The following is an 18,072-nucleotide window of genomic DNA, read 5'->3' as shown; positions in this document are numbered from 1 at the left end:
CTGGAGTATAATACAGGATGTAACTCAGGATCAGTAATGTAATGTATGTAACACAGTGATTGCACCAGCAGAATAGTGAGTGCAGCTCTGGAGTATAATACAGGATGTAACTCAGGATCAGTAATGTAATGTATGTACACAGTGACTGCACCAGCAGAATAGTGAGTGCAGCTCTGGGGTATAATACAGGATGTAGCTCAGGATCAGTAATGCAATGTATGTACACAGTGACTGCACCAGCAGAATAGTGAGTGCAGCTCTGGAGAATAATACAGGATGTAACTCAGGATCAGTAATGTAATGTATGTACACAGTGACTGCACCAGCAGAATAGTGAGTGCAGCTCTGGAGTATAATACAGGATGTAACTCAGGATCAGTAATGTATGTACACAATGACTGCACCAGCAGAATAGTGAGTGCAGCTCTGGAGTATAATACAGGATGTAACTCAGGATCAGTAATGTATGTACACAATGACTGCACCAGCAGAATAGTGAGTGCAGCTCTGGAGTATAATACAGGATGTAACTCAGGATCAGTAATGTAATGTATGTACACAATGACTGCACCAGAAGAATAGTGAGTGCAGCTCTGGAGTATAATACAGGATGTAACTCAGGATCAGCAATATAATGTATGTACACAGTGACTGCACCAGCAGAATAGTGAGTGCAGCTCTGGAGTATAATAGAGGATGTAACTCAGGATCAGTAATGTAATGTATGTACACAGTGACTGCTCCAGCAGAATAGTGAGTGCAGCTCTGGAGTATAATACAGGATATAACTCAGGATCAGTAATGTAATGTATGTACACAGTGACTGCACCAGCAGAATAGTGAGTGCAGCTCTGGAGTATAATACAGGAGGTAACTCAGGATCAGTAATGTAATGTATGTACACAGTGACTGCACCAGCAGAATAGTGAGTGCAGCTCTGGAGTACAATACAGGAGGTAACTCAGGATCAGTAATGTATGTACACAGTGACTGCACCAGCAGAATAGTGAGTGCAGCTCTGGAGTATAATACAGGATATAACTCAGGATCAGTAATGTAATGTATGTACACAGTGACTGCACCAGCAGAATAGTGAGTGCAGCTCTGGAGTATAATACAGGAGGTAACTCAGGATCAGTAATGTAATGTATGTACACAGTGACTGCACCAGCAGAATAGTGAGTGCAGCTCTGGAGTACAATACAGGAGGTAACTCAGGATCAGTAATGTATGTACACAGTGACTGCTCCAGCAGAATAGTGAGTGCAGCTCTGGAGTATAATACAGGATATAACTCAGGATCAGTAATGTAATGTATGTACACAGTGACTGCACCAGCAGAATAGTGAGTGCAGCTCTGGAGTATAATACAGGAGGTAACTCAGGATCAGTAATGTAATGTATGTACACAGTGACTGCACCAGCAGAATAGTGAGTGCAGCTCTGGAGTACAATACAGGAGGTAACTCAGGATCAGTAATGTATGTACACAGTGACTGCACCAGCAGAATAGTGAGTGCAGCTCTGGAGTATAATACAGGATGTAACTCAGGATCAGTAATGTAATGTATGTACACAGTGACTGCACCAGCAGAATAGTGAGTGCAGCTCTGGAGTATAATACAGGATGTAACTCAGGATCAGTAATGTAATGTATGTACACAGTGACTGCACCAGCAGAATAATGAGTGCAGCTCTGGAGGATAATACAGGATGTAACTCAGGATCAGTAATGTAATGTATGTACACAGTGACTGCACCAGCAGAATAGTGAGTGCAGCTCTGGAGTATAATACAGGATGTAACTCAGGATCAGTAATGTAATGTATGTACACAGTGACTGCACCAGCAGAATAGTGAGTGCAGCTCTGGGGTATAATACAGGATGTAACTCAAGATCTGGGAATACAGGGATAACGGTATAGGATGTGTGTAAATTCTATAAATTATAGTAACAAATACTTTGTATAACATCTGCTTTAAGTACTTACAGATAATGATGCCACTAGTATAATACACACCTTGAATTCCCCAAAATTCAGCAGTCCTGGAACCTGGAACGATCCCCAGCTTGAAAACAGGATCCCAGATCGGAAGAAATTCAATGTAAATGTGGCGGACATGGAGCAGAAGAGCTGGAGAGGAAAGAGACTGGTGAATCAGATATATATATATGTATACATATATACACCGGACGCGTCTTACTCACCACCTTCCATGTAAGTCCCTGATTCCAGAAGCTCGATCCTTCCTCCAAACTGAACAGCGTCCCCCCGATTGGAGCACCGAAAGCAGCCGCCACCCCCGCAGCCGCTCCGGCCGACACAAAGTCCCTCTTGTCCCTGGAGACACAGCAAAGGACATCAGCATCTTCCAGGGTGGGAGCAGGTGAGATCGCCCAGGTATGGGGGGGGCAGAGGACACACAGCAATCCTTGGGCTGCCGATCGTTGCATGTAGGATTACACAGCACCCATCCAAATAAAAAGGGCGACTGTATAACACGACCACCAACGCTGGAGCCATACTGTAATGTGGCTGTCTGACCTGGGTCATAGTGGGGTCCCTTATAGGATATCGGGGTACCCCAACAGGCAGCAGATAGTCACTTGGGGGCCGGTCAAGATATAATTATTATTAAGGGATTGGTTTTGTGCTGCACAGCTGTCCACGGATACAAAAGACCCCAAGTAGCAAGACCCCCCAGCCAAAACTATTAACACCTCACCTGTCACTGCGAAAGTAAGGGAAGTCAAAGCGGATCTTCTGCAGGGAGATACTCTGGAACTAAACAGGGAATACAGAGGTGTCAGTAACATTAAAGGGGTTCTCCATCATCACAACTAATGAAGAAGTGAGCGACGCCGGAGGACCCCTTTAAGGATACGATCGCGATCACCTCTGGCCGTCATTACATTGTCTGGTAGCATTGAGCTTCCCTGAAATGGACAGACATAAAAGTAATGTCCGGAGGATCTCACCTGCGGCAGCCCGGCCCCCACAACGGCCCCGCTGTGAATCATCGGTCCTTCCTTTCCTACAAAAAGTCCTGAAAATATAGGAACGTCATGGAGCGTTATATATAGAAATATCAGTGTAGGACGCAGAGAAATGTGTATATGGGAACATGTCCTACTGAGGACCCGTCCTAAGCACAACACATTAAATGTGGCGCAAAGCAAAATTCTGGCTTCAATAGTTTGGTAAATCTGCCCCGATATCTGTCCAGCTTTTGATGCAGCTGACTGACATGGAGTATTATAATCTGCTCCCTGAGTTATCCAAAAGACCCCAATGTCCTTACCTCCAGACACACTGAACAAGACCCCCAGAGCTTTGCAGACGAGTGTCCTGAGCCGGACGACCCCTGGGACCTTTACACCATTCAGGTAACACTTGATCTCAGGAATTCCAGACCCGGCGGCCACGGGCTGCAGAACAGAAAGCCTTGGTTAGGACCCTACGCTCCTCAGAGCCCCCCGATACTTCACGGCTTATGAGAAATTACCTGTATGAGGACGAATAATGTCGCAATGAAGGCAAAAGTCAAGTTAAATCCAAGAAGCTCCAGCAGAGAGAGGGCAAGACATCCCCGGTCCGTGCACTCCTCCACAGCTGGCGCCGGGTTAAGGAAACCTCTGCGGCTGCACTGGGTGACACTGACCCTTTAACACAAGAGGCCCGCCGTGTATATAAAACCATGGGGGTCCGCAGACATAATGCTGCACAATATAGCGGCACCTCGGGGAAGGATACAGCCTTGTACCACGCTGAACTTAAACCGAGAAAAGAGGCGAACAAAGTAATCCACAAACAGGCCGACCTGCGGAGAGAGAAAGAGACGTCAAAAGAGGAGAACGTGACCGACCCGGCCCATATTAAGGGGGTCCTCATATCTACGGACTCCCCACTGTCAGAGTGACTAGATTAACCCCACATATCCCATACAGATGCTCACTTCCCATTAGGGGGCAGCTATGATCAGTGGCTCGCTCTTGCTGCATTGTCTATAGCATTCAATCTGAAATCTTTCTCCATCCCCTTATCAGAGGTTCAGGCCGCTGTTGTCTTTCCCATACTTTATACTGCATCTCTGCTCTTATGTGGTGTAAAAGAGCCAGCCCCAGATCATACCCATCAGGAAATCAGTGCAAACAGTAAAAAAAAAAAAAAATAAATAAACACTGAAAAAGAAGAAGCGATTAACGTTACCAGTCCTGTGCACACGCCGATAGCAAACACCATGATCCACCGCAGCGCCTCGTACCGCCGGGACTTCTGTCAACGGAGCGGAAAAACAGAAGAACAAAGAATGAATGAAAGAAAGCTGAATCACAGTATAACAAATGCGAGATCACTGCATGCAATGGTGGCAACCCCCTGCTGACCTAGTCCTGCTCATTGTGATGAGGGTGCGTCACAATGTATCAGTGTAAACCTATACTGATATTTCTCATTGGTTCTTGGCTGATTAAGCCCACCTATATATACTTACTCTCCTGCTCCTGCCATAACACCCCCCCCCCCGTGATGAAGCGCGCGTCGGGGCGATGGGGCTGCACCACTAAGGAGGTTTCTGACAGTCACATTAGGCAAGTTCTTCTTCATTTTGTCTGGCTATACTGTGATTCTAGCCCTCCAAATAATGTATGTATGTGCTTTTAATCTAAATTTTGTTACTATATGTGTTTCTTTATATTAATAAAGTAATTATTTTTGTGAGACATATTTTGCACCTTTATTTTTTGTTGGTTAACAAAGCCTAAAAAAAAAAATAGGACACGCGTGCCGAAAATGAAGAAGTTCTGAGAATGGCGTCCTCAGTTTTAGATGGGGTACGGGCAGACGTGTGTTCACCGCCGATCCGTTCTTGTACTCCGTCATAACTATAGATGATTGGGGCAGTGGTCCGACTATCAACCCATTCACAGGGAGAAATCCTGACGCCCCCCTCTCAGGACCGGTCGGACTCCCAGACACTTACAACCCATCTAAAGACTAGTGATACATTGGTACAGGGTGCCAGCGCCTTGATTAATCGGTGAAGGGGGTTCATGCAGGCGGACCTCCACCTCCACCTATGCTCGTCCTCACATCACCCCGGATGGATGGTATGGATTATACATAGGCAGCGCTGCTTCTCCTCATCACATTACCTTGTGCGTGATGGATTCCAACACTTCCAGGTAGGGGTCATTGATGCATCGATCGTAGTCCAAACTCTGCAGCACAGAGGGAATAAGGCAGATTACTGAATACAATACAGAAGATGAAGACATGACAGCAACCGGGGCCTCGATGGAAGAGAACGAGGAGCCTGAGGAAGAGGGAAAGACGCTGCACAAATCTGTTTAGACTGATCATTGAACAATATGGATCGGCTTTCTGTGCAGCTCCCACAGATAATGCATGCTGAAGATGGAGTTATACACTACGTATGTCTTCTCACAGAATTGTATTTATTGTTCGCTTGCTTCCTAAATACATAGTTAAGCAAATTTCCGGCTCAGCCCACTCTGGCTGCTTTCCCCTTCTCTTCTCACAGTGTTAAGAGATATCAGGAAGGAGGGAAGCATGCATAGTCTCAGGGAGGGCAGAGAAAACATGCTGCAGATGGGCAGAAAACACATGAAGGGAAAATAAGTGCAGGATAGAAGCTGTGCAGATATAGGAGTCAATAAAGAGAGAAACATCCTAGATATTCGCAGACCTCAGATCCACCCTATATTACCAGTAGAGAGACACAGAGCTCAAATCCAGCCTATATTACTGGGAGAGACACACAGACCTCACATCCAGCCTATATTACTGGGACACACACACAGTACTCACATCCAGCCTACAATACTGGGAGAGACACACAGAGCTCACATCCAGCCTATATTACTGGGAGAGACACACAGAGCTCACATCCAGCCTATATTACTGGGAGAGACACACAGATCTCACATCCAGCCTATATTACTGGGAGAGACACACAGATCTCACATCCAGCCTATATTACTGGGAGAGACACACAGATCTCACATCCAGCCTATATTACTGGGAGAGACACACAGATCTCACATCCAGCCTATATTACTGGGAGAGACACACAGAGCTCACATCCAGCTTATATTACTGGGAGAGATGAGCAGAGCTCACATCCAGCCTATATTACTGGGAGAGACACACAGATCTCACATCCAGCCTATATTACTGGGAGAGACACACAGATCTCACATCCAGCCTATATTACTTGGAGAGACACACAGAGCTCACATCCAGCCTATACTACTGGGAGAGACAAACAGATCTCACATCCAGCCTATATTACTGGGAGACACACACAGATCTCACATCCAGGTAATATTACTGGGAGAGACACACAGAGCTCACATCCAGGTAATATTACTGGGAGAGACACACAGAGCTCACATCCAGCCTATATTACTGGGAGAGACACAGAGCTCACATCCAGCCTATATTACTGGGAGAGACACACAGAGCTCACATCCAGCCTATATTACTGGGAGAGACACACAGAGCTCACATCCAGCCTATATTACTGGGAGAGACACACACAGATCTCACATCCAGGCTATATTACTGGGAGAGACACACAGAGCTCACATCCAGCCTATACTACTGAGAGAGACACACAGATCTCACATCCAGCCTATATTACTGGGAGACACACACAGATCTCACATCCAGCCTATATTACTGGGAGACACACACAGATCTCACATCCAGCCTATATTATTGGGAGAGACAAACAGACCTCACATCCAGCCTATATTACTGGGAGAGACACACAGAGCTCACATCCATTCTATATTACTGGGAGAGATACAGATCTCACATCCAGCCTATATTACTGGGAGAGAGACACAGAGCTCACATCCAGCCTATATTACTGGGAGAGAGACACAGAGCTCACATCCAGCCTATATTACTGGGAGAGAGACACAGAGCTCACATCCAGCCTATATTACTGGGAGAGAGACACAGAGCTCACATCCAGCCTATATTACTGGGAGAGAGACACAGAGCTCACATCCAGCCTATATTACTGGGAGAGACACACAGACCTCATATTTAGCCTATATTACTGAGAGAGACAAACAGACCTCACATCCAGCCTATATTACTGGGAGAGACACACAGAGCTCACATCCATTCTATATTACTGGGAGAGACACACAGATCTCACATCCAGCCTATATTACTGGGAGAGACACACACAGCTCACATCCATTCTATATTACTGGGAGAGACACACAGATCTCACATCCAGCCTATATTACTGGGGGAGACACACACCGATCTCACATCCAGCCTATATTACTGGGGGAGACACACAGACCTCACATCCAGCCTATATTACTGGGGGAGACACACAGACCTCACATCCAGCCTATATTACTGGGGGAGACACACAGACCTCACATCCAGCCTAAATTATTGGGAGACACACACAAATCTCACATCCAGCCTATATTACTGGGAGACACACAGATCTCACATTCAGCCTACATTACTGGGAGAGACACACAGACCTCGCATCCAGCCTATATTACTGGGAGAGACACACAGACCTCACTTCCAACCTATATTACTGAGAGAGACACTCTGAACCTAGGAGTAGCTATAGTCTTGTGCCAAGTGCCTACTCTAAGCTGTATACAAGGAAATGGCACGCCTATGTGTCTTCAATTAATCAGACATCCTTACTTCATAATCTTTTCGGGGTAAGATCTCCTCATCTTCTTCACGTGTTTCCCCTAAAATGGTCTGAAAGACAAACATAAAAGGTAAAAGTTAAAATCAGGAGAAGTCTTCCAAAAAATAGTTAATAAACATATATAAGAAACACAAAACAAAACAAAAAACAACGTCCTCTGTATGTCTACAAAGTATTTTACTTATTAGAACAGCAGTTTGTGCTTCAGAGCTGTCCTTCCTACTGAAGACAGAAAAACAAAATCATATGAAGCCATTTTGGAAGCAATGGGAATCTAGTAGTGGTCACCTGGTCGCTCAGTTGTTTTCAAAGAAACCTCACTGATCTCTTTAATAGGGTTGTACCACAATTGTAAGATAGCCCCGAGCCATAGGATAGAGAGTGACTTACTGATCACTGAGGGGGGTGAATCGCTGGGACCCCACTGATCCCGAGAATGGGGCCCTGCACAGTCGAGTCTATGGGACTGCTGGAAATATATGAACTCTGCATGCTACTGTCTCTGGTGGTCCCATGGTGCTGGGGTTTACAAGCCCGACCTCAGCCCCTTTCTTAGAATTGCTGGGGCAAGGGGCGATTGCTGGGTCAGTAGGTGACCCCCTATCCGGCGTGTACCTCTGTCCATCCTGTGCATAGTTCTTCCGTAGTGATACTCCTGTCCAAGTGCCCACTTGTACTGAGCTGGGGACGGCCACATGACAGCCCACACGAGAGCTAGGACACTAATCCAGTGGCAGCCAGTTTAATAGTCGTTATGTGGACTGTCAGGGTCCGCGTCAATATAACTCAATGTATCAAGACCCCCACAACACGATACACGGCTTCCTCTCTAGCGCCCTTCCTGGTCAGTACAGTCACAGAAATAATCTCAAAAATTGAACTGTAAAGGATTTTGGGAATAATTAAGGGGGAGACAAACCTAACAATTTAACCCTGTCAATACTACAATTAAATGATCACTGTGTCAGCAAGAGGGGGAACATCGTGAACACAAATCACGTGACTGTCGTCTGTTAGATCTGGAGGCCAATGATAAAGTGATGATGACAACACCGTGCTCCCTGCAGCTGAGTCACAGGACTGAAGAGGGCACCTGGGGGGCGTCATTACTATTGGGGGCACCACTACTAGGGGACACTTTTGGGGAGCATTATTACTAACTCCAGTACTATAGTACTCCAGGGAGAATTATTTTTACTGCCGGCTCTTGTGGGGTCACTATTACCACAGGGGGACACCCTCCCATGGCTCTGCTGGAGGCCTTCTGGGGCAGCACCATGACAGATGAGGGAATTCTGGCTGCACAGTTACAGTACTTTTGGGGGCACAGTAATATCGTTTGGGACACTGATCATTGCGCTGGGTCGGCGCCATAACTCCTGGGGGCGCAGCCATAACTCTTGGGCACGCTGGGACGGCGCCATAACCCCTGGGGGAACTGCCATAACTCCTGGGGGCGCTGAGACGGCGCCATAACTCCTGGGCGCGCTGGGACGGCGCCATAACCCCTGGGGGCGCTGGGACGGCGCCATAACCCCTGGGGACGCTGGGGCGGCGCCATAACCCCTGGGGGCGCTGCCATAACCCCTGGGGGCGCTTGGGCGGCCCCTTAAGTCCTGGGGGCGCTGGGCCGGCGCCATAACTCCTGGGGGCGCAGCCATAACTCTTGGGCGCGCTGGGACGGCGCCATAACTCCTGGGGGCGCAGCCATAACCCCTGGGGGCGCTGGGACGGCGCCATAACTCCTGGGCGCGCTGGGACGGCGCCATAACCCCTGGGGGCGCTGGGACGGCGCCATAACCCCTGGGGGCGCTGGGGCGGCGCCATAACCCCTGGGGGCGCTGGGGCGGCGCCATAACCCCTGGGGGCGCTGGGGCGGCGCCATAACTCCTGGGAGCGCTGGGGCGGCGCCATAACTCCTGGGCGCGCTGGGGCGGCGCCATAACCCCTGGGGTCGTTGGGGCGGCGCCATAACCCCTGGGGGCGCTGGGACGGCGCCATAACTCCTGGACGCGCTGGGACGGCGCCATAACCCCTGGGGGCGCTGGGACGGCGCCATAACCCCTGGGGGCGCTGGGGCGGCGCCATAACCCCTGGGGGCGCTGGGGCGGCGCCATAACCCCTGGGGGCGCTGGGGCGGCGCCATAACCCCTGGGCGCGCTGGGGCGGCGCCATAACTCCTGGGCGCGCTGGGGCGGCGCCATAACTCCTGGGCGCGCTGGGGCGGCGCCATAACTCCTGGGTGCAAAACGGCGACTTGTGACCGGGGGGGCAGGTTATGGGATGTGACGGGGGGGGCAGGTTATGGGATGTGATGGGGGGCAGGTTACGGGATGTGACGGGGGGGGGGCAGGTTATGGGATGTCACGGGGGGGCAGGTTATGGGATGTCACGGGGGGGCAGGTTATGGGATGTCACGGGGGGGCAGGTTATGGGATGTCACGGGGGGGCAGGTTATGGGATGTCACGGGGGGGCAGGTTATGGGACGTGACGGGGGGCAGGTTATGGGACGTGACGGGGGGCAGGTTATGGGACGTGACGGGGGGCAGGTTATGGGACGTGACGGGGGGCAGGTTATGGGACGTGACGGGGGGCAGGTTATGGGACGTGACGGGGGGCAGGTTATGGGACGTGACGGGGGGCAGGTTATGGGACGTGACGGGGGGCAGGTTATGGGACGTGACGGGGGGCAGGTTATGGGACGTGACGGGGGGCAGGTTATGGGACGTGACGGGGGGCAGGTTATGGGACGTGACGGGGGGCAGGTTATGGGACGTGACGGGGGGCAGGTTATGGGACGTGACGGGGGGCAGGTTATGGGACGTGACGGGGGGCAGGTTATGGGACGTGACGGGGGGCAGGTTATGGGACGTGACGGGGGGCAGGTTATGGGACGTGACGGGGGGCAGGTTATGGGACGTGACGGGGGGCAGGTTACGGGACGTGACGGGGGGCAGGTTACGGGACGTGACGGGGGGCAGGTTACGGGACGTGACGGGGGGCAGGTTACGGGACGTGACGGGGGGCAGGTTACGGGACGTGACGGGGGGCAGGTTACGGGACGTGACGGGGGGCAGGTTACGGGACGTGACGGGGGCAGGTTACGGGACGTGACGGGGGCAGGTTACGGGACGTGACGGGGGGGCAGGTTACGGGACGTGACGGGGGGGCAGGTTATGGGACGTGACGGGGGGGCAGGTTATGGGACGTGACGGGGGGGCAGGTTATGGGACGTGACGGGGGGCAGGTTATGGGATGTCACGGGGGGCAGGTTATGGGACGTGACGGGGGGGCAGGTTATGGGACGTGACGGGGGGCAGGTTATGGGACGTGACGGGGGGCAGGTTATGGGACGTGACGGGGGGCAGGTTATGGGACGTGACGGGGGGCAGGTTATGGGACGTGACGGGGGGCAGGTTATGGGACGTGACGGGGGGCAGGTTATGGGACGTGACGGGGGGCAGGTTATGGGACGTGACGGGGGGGCAGGTTATGGGATGTGACGGGGGGCAGGTTATGGGATGTGACGGGGGGGCAGGTTATGGGATGTCACGGGGGGCAGGTTATGGGATGTCACGGGGGGCAGGTTATGGGATGTCACGGGGGGCAGGTTATGGGATGTCACGGGGGGCAGGTTATGGGATGTCACGGGGGGGCAGGTTATGGGATGTCACGGGGGGCAGGTTATGGGATGTCACGGGGGGCAGGTTATGGGATGTCACGGCGGGCAGGTTATGGGATGTCACGGCGGGGCAGGTTATGGGATGTCACGGGGGGCAGGTTATGGGATGTCACGGGGGGCAGGTTATGGGATGTCACGGCGGGGCAGGTTATGGGATGTCACGGCGGGGCAGGTTATGGGATGTCACGGCGGGGCAGGTTATGGGATGTCACGGCGGGGCAGGTTATGGGATGTCACGGCGGGGCAGGTTATGGGATGTCACGGCGGGGCAGGTTATGGGATGTCACGGGCAGCTCTCTGGCCGTTATGTGGGATGAGGATGACAAAGGGATCCATCACCATGGCAATACATGGCGGCAGTCACAGCCCCGCCTCCTGTCAGCAATGTCCCGCTCCCCGGGCCTCACCAGCTCCTCCGGGGTGCGGCTCTCCCGGTCCCCGCAGCAACAGCAGCAGCACCCGGAGCCCCCGCACGTCGCCATCTTTCTTTGACCCCCTCCTTTCACACAGCGGCTGTCACATGACCACAGTCCCTAGTAGTCCCCGCTAGAGGCTCCCGCAGGACACGCCCAGGCCTGCTCACGTGGCCAGCTCGCGAGGTCCAGAACACTCCGCCCCTAAGAAGGCGGTGCTACGGTGTCGCGAGCTGCCTGCTGCTGCCGATGACGTCACGAGAGGTTTAATCCGTGTCCCGGCTGTCGGCGAGGACAGAAATCAGCGGAGAGCGAGGTGAGAGGGAGCGGGGGGCGGCCGAAGGCCTGTGTACTTCTACTGGGTCACTGCTCTCTATGTTAGGTCAGTTGGAGATTGAATGAATGTGACGCGCTCCTGGGCTACAAGCACCAGCACGGCATGCACACATAGTGGTCTCTGCAGCATGCTGGCGCTTGTAGTCCCCCAGAATCACATTTCTTCCATGTAAATAATAAGGCCCCGGCCCCACTATCAGTATTTTTTCTCAGCAGTGGGTGATAAATGCAGAATTGGTGACTTATTTCTATTCTACCTTTTCTCTGATTGTTCCTCACCTGGTTTAGGCTCCCACTCCTGAGAAAAAATACTGACCAAATACTGATGGGGGGGCCGTGGCCTAATAATGTATTTCTATATCGCTGACATATTCTGCAGCGCTGTATGTCCAATCTCTGCGCACATGGTCAGCGTCTCTGCGGGGGTGAAGCCGCTGTCTCCTCTGCGCCGACGCGTTTCACTCTGCAGACCCCATAGATATCGGTGCAACTGGTGTCCAGTCACGGCCATGCAGAGCGACTGTATCCGCCGTGGAGGGACGAAATGTTGTGGAGCAGCGTCGCAGCGCCCGCCCCTCCCGCGGTGATGTTTGTGGCGGAGCAGCGAGCCCCCCCCCCCACCCCACCCGCGCGGTGATGTTTGCGGCTGAGCAGCGAGCCCCCCCCCCCCCCGCGCGGTGATGTTTGTGGCGGAGCAGCGAGCCCCCCCCCCACCACGGTGATGTTTGTGGCGGAGCAGCGAGCCCCCCCCCCCACCGCGGTGATGTTTGTGGCGGAGCAGCGAGCCCCCCCCCCCCCACCGCGGTGATGTTTGTGGCGGAGCAGCGAGCCCCCCCCCCGCCGCGGTGATGTTTGTGGCGGAGCAGCGAGCCCCCCCCCCCCCGCCGCGGTGATGTTTGTGGCGGAGCAGCGAGCCCCCCCCGCGCAGTGATGTTTGTGGCGGAGCAGCAAGCCCCCCCCCCCCCCCCCCCGCCGCGGTGATGTTTGTGGCGGAGCAGCGAGCGCCCCCCCCCCCCCCCCCCCCCCCCCCGCCGCGGTGATGTTTGTGGCGGAGCAGCGAGCCCCCCCCCCCCCCCGCCGCGGTGATGTTTGTGGCGGAGCAGCGAGCCCCCCCCCCGCCGCGGTGATGTTTGTGGCGGAGCAGCGAGCCCCCCCCGCGCAGTGATGTTTGTGGCGGAGCAGCGAGCCCCCCCCCCCCCCCGCCGCGGTGATGTTTGTGGCGGAGCAGCGAGCCCCCCCCCCCCCCCCCCGCCGCGGTGATGTTTGTGGCGGAGCAGCGAGCCCCCCCCCCCCGCCGCGGTGATGTTTGTGGCGGAGCAGCGAGCCCCCCCCCCCGCCGCGGTGATGTTTGTGGCGGAGCAGCGAACCCCCCCCCCCACCCGCGGTGATGTTTGTGGCGGAGCAGCGAGCCCCCCGCCGCGGTGATTTTTGTGGCGGAGCAGCGAGCCCCCCCCCCCCCCGCGCGGTGATGTTTGCGGCGGAGCAGCGAGCCCCCCCCGCGCGGTGATGTTTGTGGCGGAGCAGCGAGCCCCCCCCCCCCCGCCGCGGTGATGTTTGTGGCGGAGCAGCGAGCCCCCCCCCCCGCCGCGGTGATGTTTGTGGCGGAGCAGCGAGCCCCCCCCCCCCCGCCGCGGTGATGTTTGTGGCGGAGCAGCGAGCCCCCCCCCGCCGCGGTGATTTTTGTGGCGGAGCAGCGAGCCCCCCCCCCCCCCCCGCCGCGGTGATGTTTGTGGCGGAGCAGCGAGCCCCCCCCCCCGCCGCGGTGATTTTTGTGGCGGAGCAGCGAGCCCCCCCCCCCGCGCGGTGATGTTTGTGGCGGAGCAGCGAGCCCCCCCCCCGCCGCGGTGATTTTTGTGGCGGAGCAGCGAGCCCCCCCCCCCCACCGCGGTGATGTTTGTGGCGGAGCAGCGAGCCCCCCCCCCCGCGCGGTGATGTTTGCGGCGGAGCAGCGAGCCCCCCCCCGCGCGGTGATGTTTGTGGCGGAGCAGCGAGCCCCCCCCCCCGCCGCGGTGATGTTTGTGGCGTCTTTTTCAATTTTGCGCCTTTTTAGACAAACATGACTTCTGTTGATGAAAACCGGTTAAAGACCAGAGTTTAGTGTTTTTGATTCTGCGCCATTTGAAGAGTTTGGTGCAAAAATAAGTTGGCAAATTCCACAAGACAAAGATGAAATGTTACTTAGATAAATCACAAAGACCCCCGCACCCCAGATCTTTTTTAGGGGGCAACGTTATCTCCATCCAGAGACTGTACAGACTGTATTCTCCTCACAGCTGAGGGTTTGTTACAGTTGTATCCTCTGTGAGCTCCGGACTGCAGACTGATACCTTGTGTGTGAGAAATGGGGATAAAGTGATTCATTCTCCGGACTGGATACAATTGTAATTTGTAACAAAGGTGTAATGCACTGATAAGGTATTCCCGATGGATAAGAGAGCGGATATCTTCTTTATTGTTGGGGGTCCGATCGCTGGGACCTCCGCCCATCTTGACATCAGCCCCGTGTGCACCGTCGCTCCATAGTCTATGGGACAGGTGGGTGCAGCGCTCTGTTATCTCCCATAGAGAATGAATGGAGCAGCAGCACCCGTACGCCACCTTTGCTCCTTTCAAATGGGGCTGTGCAGAGCAGTTCCGTGAACAGTGGGGGTCCCAACAGTTGGACCCCCAGCGAGTAGGAAGATATTCCCAGCCATTGAACTTGAAAAACGCCACTTAAAAAGTTTCAACACTTGTATTCCAGCGGGTTCCTCTACTTAACTCTTTACCTCTCTGCAGCTAGCTGTCATTTCCTGACTATAGTGCACATGACCACTGCAGCCAATCACTAGGCTCAGCGGTGATGCCAATGTAGGCGTACAAGAGCACTGACTCTAGCTATAGACCGGAGGCACAGCTGGTGCAACAGGGGTTAAGCTGGACTTATTTTACACATCCCCTTTAAGCGAGTGCAGGTTCTCAGTGTTTGGGCGCCGTTCACTTACCAGTTTCCGCCATTTTTGCAGACTGATAAAACTCTTCTACGCTGGAGTCACAGATGCGTCCATAGTTGCATGCAGCGCCATTGACAGACCCCTTCACAGTAGGTGGGATCCACATGTGTCACTTCTGTGACAGCAGAAAATCACAGATGTGAACAGTGTCTGACACTTTTTTTTTTTTTTTCTTTAATAAATGTGGCACGGTTCCAGCCTGCAACGGTCTAATAATGACCCTCAGGCCAGGAAAGGGCTCGCGGGGGCCGCCGGTCATGTGCTGCGCCCCCACCTGCCCGGCTGGCAGCAGTGTAAACAATTCTGTCATATGAAAACAGGACTTTGTGTTGCACTTGGCAGCTGGAGCCGGGCATCAATGCCAGGGCAGAGTCCGGAGGACTAAAGTGCCACAATAATGCATGAATTTCATAGTGGTCCCTTTCTTAAAGGGCTAGTAAATGTCTCATGTCCTGTGTTGTTGAATGTAGTCTATTGTCCTATGCTATCAGCCATATCAAGGCTGGGATGAGGCTCCATCATTCTGTTCTATATCTCCGGTGCTAAGACACTTGCACCATCATAAGCTGCCAACTTTAGGGTTCGTGGTCCTTTAAAAATCAGAGCAAGTCCCAGCGAAGAGCTCCTGTGTGCATTTATTTATTTTTTTGAGGTCTTGTCCCCCCCCCCGGCCGATTTTTACACCTTTTTAAAGGGCCATGGCAGCGACATTTGTGTGCATGGAAGATAATGCAACATTTACTTTATCGGTCGACCATGACAGCACCACGAGAGAGGGGATCCACCCACCAAGGACAGGAAACCTACAGGCTTAAAAGGGGGCGGCCCTCTCTCTCGCCTCCGTTTGGTTTCCTGTCCTTGATGGAGGGAACCTTTTTTACAGGCTCGTGGAAGAACCGGATGGCGACGGCTGTCGAGCAGTGCCTCTATCTGGGATCTGCAGCTCCAGCGTTCTGCCTATGCGGGTGCACCCCTATCTGGGAAAGGCACAGCATTTTGCAGGGGGCTGCGCCCCTATCTGGGGTGGCAGCCCTTTCATCTGCTTCAGCCAGGTTTGCGCCCCTTTCTGTGGAGGAGTCTGATCCGGATTGCAGTGGGACTGCGCCCCTATCTGGGGTGGCAAACCCACCATCGCCCTGGAGATGATGCGGGTTGCGTGGGATGTTGTCCCCATCGACACCCGGCGGAGGTCGGCGCGCTGGATATCCGGGGGGGGCTGGGGTAGCAGGCCATCGCTGTTAGCAGGGCCTACCTTGTAACGCCGGCGGCGTATGAAGATTCCCGGCGCGAGGCTCGTGCGGGCGCGCACTTCCGGCTTCCTCCTGTAAGTCGTGGCCCGATGACGTCACCGCGCCTCGGGGCGATCACGTGACCGGAACCTGGAAGTCCGGTCAACTGTGCACCTAGATGTTAGTGCGGTATTAACCGCGGTGAGGGGGCGCCAAGTGTCTCTGTAGGAAGTTCAAAAAGAAAAAAAAAAAAAGGAGTTGATTAAAGCAGGTGGCTGAGGGGTGGATCAAGGGCTATTTAACTGGCCCAGGCACCGCTATTCGGGGCTTCCCAGCTTCATTCTCCCTATCATGGAGTCTGATAATGAACAGCAGCAGCTACTGCAGCAGCCGCCATCTCCACCATCTCAACGGCTGTTTGGGGAGCCCCAAAAAGTGCATCGCCCTCGTGTTACTGGTAATGCCCGGTCCTCAGGAAAATGAGGTTCGGCGTTTAAGTCCAGTCATCACGGCTCCAGCAGGATGGACGAATCTGCAGCCTCCAGGGATGATCCCCTGGCTGAGAAAGGTCCTTCCTCCAAATCGGTACCAGCCTTTTTGAGCCACCTGGATAAGTGATCTTCGAGATACTCCATTACTAAGTGAACTATCCCTTCTCCCTTTCTAATTTTAATAGGGGAAGAAGTGTGCCTCCAAGACCAAGCATATTCAGTGTGCATTGTGTCCTTCCCGACTCTTATCCCAAAAAATTGTCAGTCCTGTATAAATCAAATGCTGGCAGAGTAGACCCCCCTAGCCTGACCTCGGGATTAAAAACCTTGGTCAGGTCTGAAATTAGTAAAAATCCTCTCCAAAAAAACTAAAGGAAAGGTGGATACAGACCGTGAGATCTCCCCAGCCCCTGATGACTCCCTGTCGTCGGCTTATGAGTTGGACTCGGACGACGCAGCCTCTTCATCCTCTTCCTCAGACAGTGGTGCGGGTCAGAATTGTTTTCCCCTTAATGGTGTCGATGGTTTAATTAAAGCAATTCGGTCAACCATGGGTATTACAGAGGCCAGACCGGAAAAATCAGTCCAGGATGTAATGTTCAGGGGGCTGGGGCAAAGGAAAAGAAGAAGTTTTCCCTTTAACGATAAAATTCAGGACTTTATACGTAGAGAATGGAAAAGGCCAGAGAGAAAGGGTATTCTTCCTCCGTTCTTTAAAAGGAAATACCCCTTTGAAGACTCGGCTTCTTCCTCCTGGGAGAAAGCCCCAAAAATAGATGTGGCTATAGCTAAGGCATCTAGACGATCGTCTCTCCCCTTTGATGATATGGGAGCTCTTAAGGACCCTTTGGATAGGAAAGCTGACACCTTTCTCAAAGGAACCTGGGAAACTTCTGCAGGGGCCTTAAAGCCGGCGGTTGCCGCTACTTGTACCGCCAGGTCCCTAATGATATGGTTGGACCAACTTGAGTCCCATCTGAGAAATAACACCCCCAGGAAAGAGATTTTATCAGATAGGTCACTCTTACAGGGGGCAGCAGCCTTCCTGGCGGATACCTTTGCGGAGTCAGTCAGATTGGCAGCGAGGTCAGCCGCCATGTTCAACGCAGCCCGTAGAGCCCTGTGGCTTAAATGTTGGCCAGGTGATATTCAGGCAAGAACGAGACTCTGCACTATTCCATGTGAAGGAGAGCATCTTTTGG

General features: G+C 53.4%; 2 protein-coding genes across 2 annotated transcripts in view; one reads left to right on the top strand and one right to left on the bottom strand.

Annotated features, from left to right (window-relative positions):
• Window positions 1-12,037, bottom strand: part of CLCN6 (chloride voltage-gated channel 6) — a 23,425-nt gene extending 11,388 nt beyond the window's left edge. The window contains exons 1-11 of the mRNA XM_073657233.1: window positions 11,816-12,037; window positions 7,716-7,775; window positions 5,156-5,221; window positions 4,212-4,277; window positions 3,756-3,822; window positions 3,508-3,614; window positions 3,304-3,430; window positions 2,981-3,048; window positions 2,728-2,786; window positions 2,210-2,342; window positions 2,022-2,135 (exon numbers count right to left, since the gene is read on the bottom strand). Of these exons, the coding sequence (XP_073513334.1) occupies window positions 2,022-2,135; window positions 2,210-2,342; window positions 2,728-2,786; window positions 2,981-3,048; window positions 3,304-3,430; window positions 3,508-3,614; window positions 3,756-3,822; window positions 4,212-4,277; window positions 5,156-5,221; window positions 7,716-7,775; window positions 11,816-11,890 (942 nt within the window). The 5' untranslated portion in view covers window positions 11,891-12,037. The remainder of the gene's footprint in view (window positions 1-2,021; window positions 2,136-2,209; window positions 2,343-2,727; window positions 2,787-2,980; window positions 3,049-3,303; window positions 3,431-3,507; window positions 3,615-3,755; window positions 3,823-4,211; window positions 4,278-5,155; window positions 5,222-7,715; window positions 7,776-11,815) is intronic.
• The window catches only part of MTHFR (methylenetetrahydrofolate reductase), a 20,734-nt gene continuing 14,654 nt past the window's right edge, over window positions 11,993-18,072 (top strand). The window contains exon 1 of the mRNA XM_073657234.1: window positions 11,993-12,137. The gene's annotated coding sequence lies outside the window, so the exon portion shown is untranslated. The remainder of the gene's footprint in view (window positions 12,138-18,072) is intronic.

Source organism: Phyllobates terribilis, unplaced genomic scaffold (assembly GCF_046119375.1).
Source record: "Phyllobates terribilis strain yellow unplaced genomic scaffold, ASM4611937v1 Scaffold_12__6_contigs__length_324123572, whole genome shotgun sequence".
In the NCBI taxonomy this organism is placed as follows: domain Eukaryota; kingdom Metazoa; phylum Chordata; class Amphibia; order Anura; family Dendrobatidae; genus Phyllobates; species Phyllobates terribilis.
The sequence above is the reverse complement of the archived record's forward strand: the minus strand, read 5'-3'. Positions and strand labels throughout refer to the sequence as shown.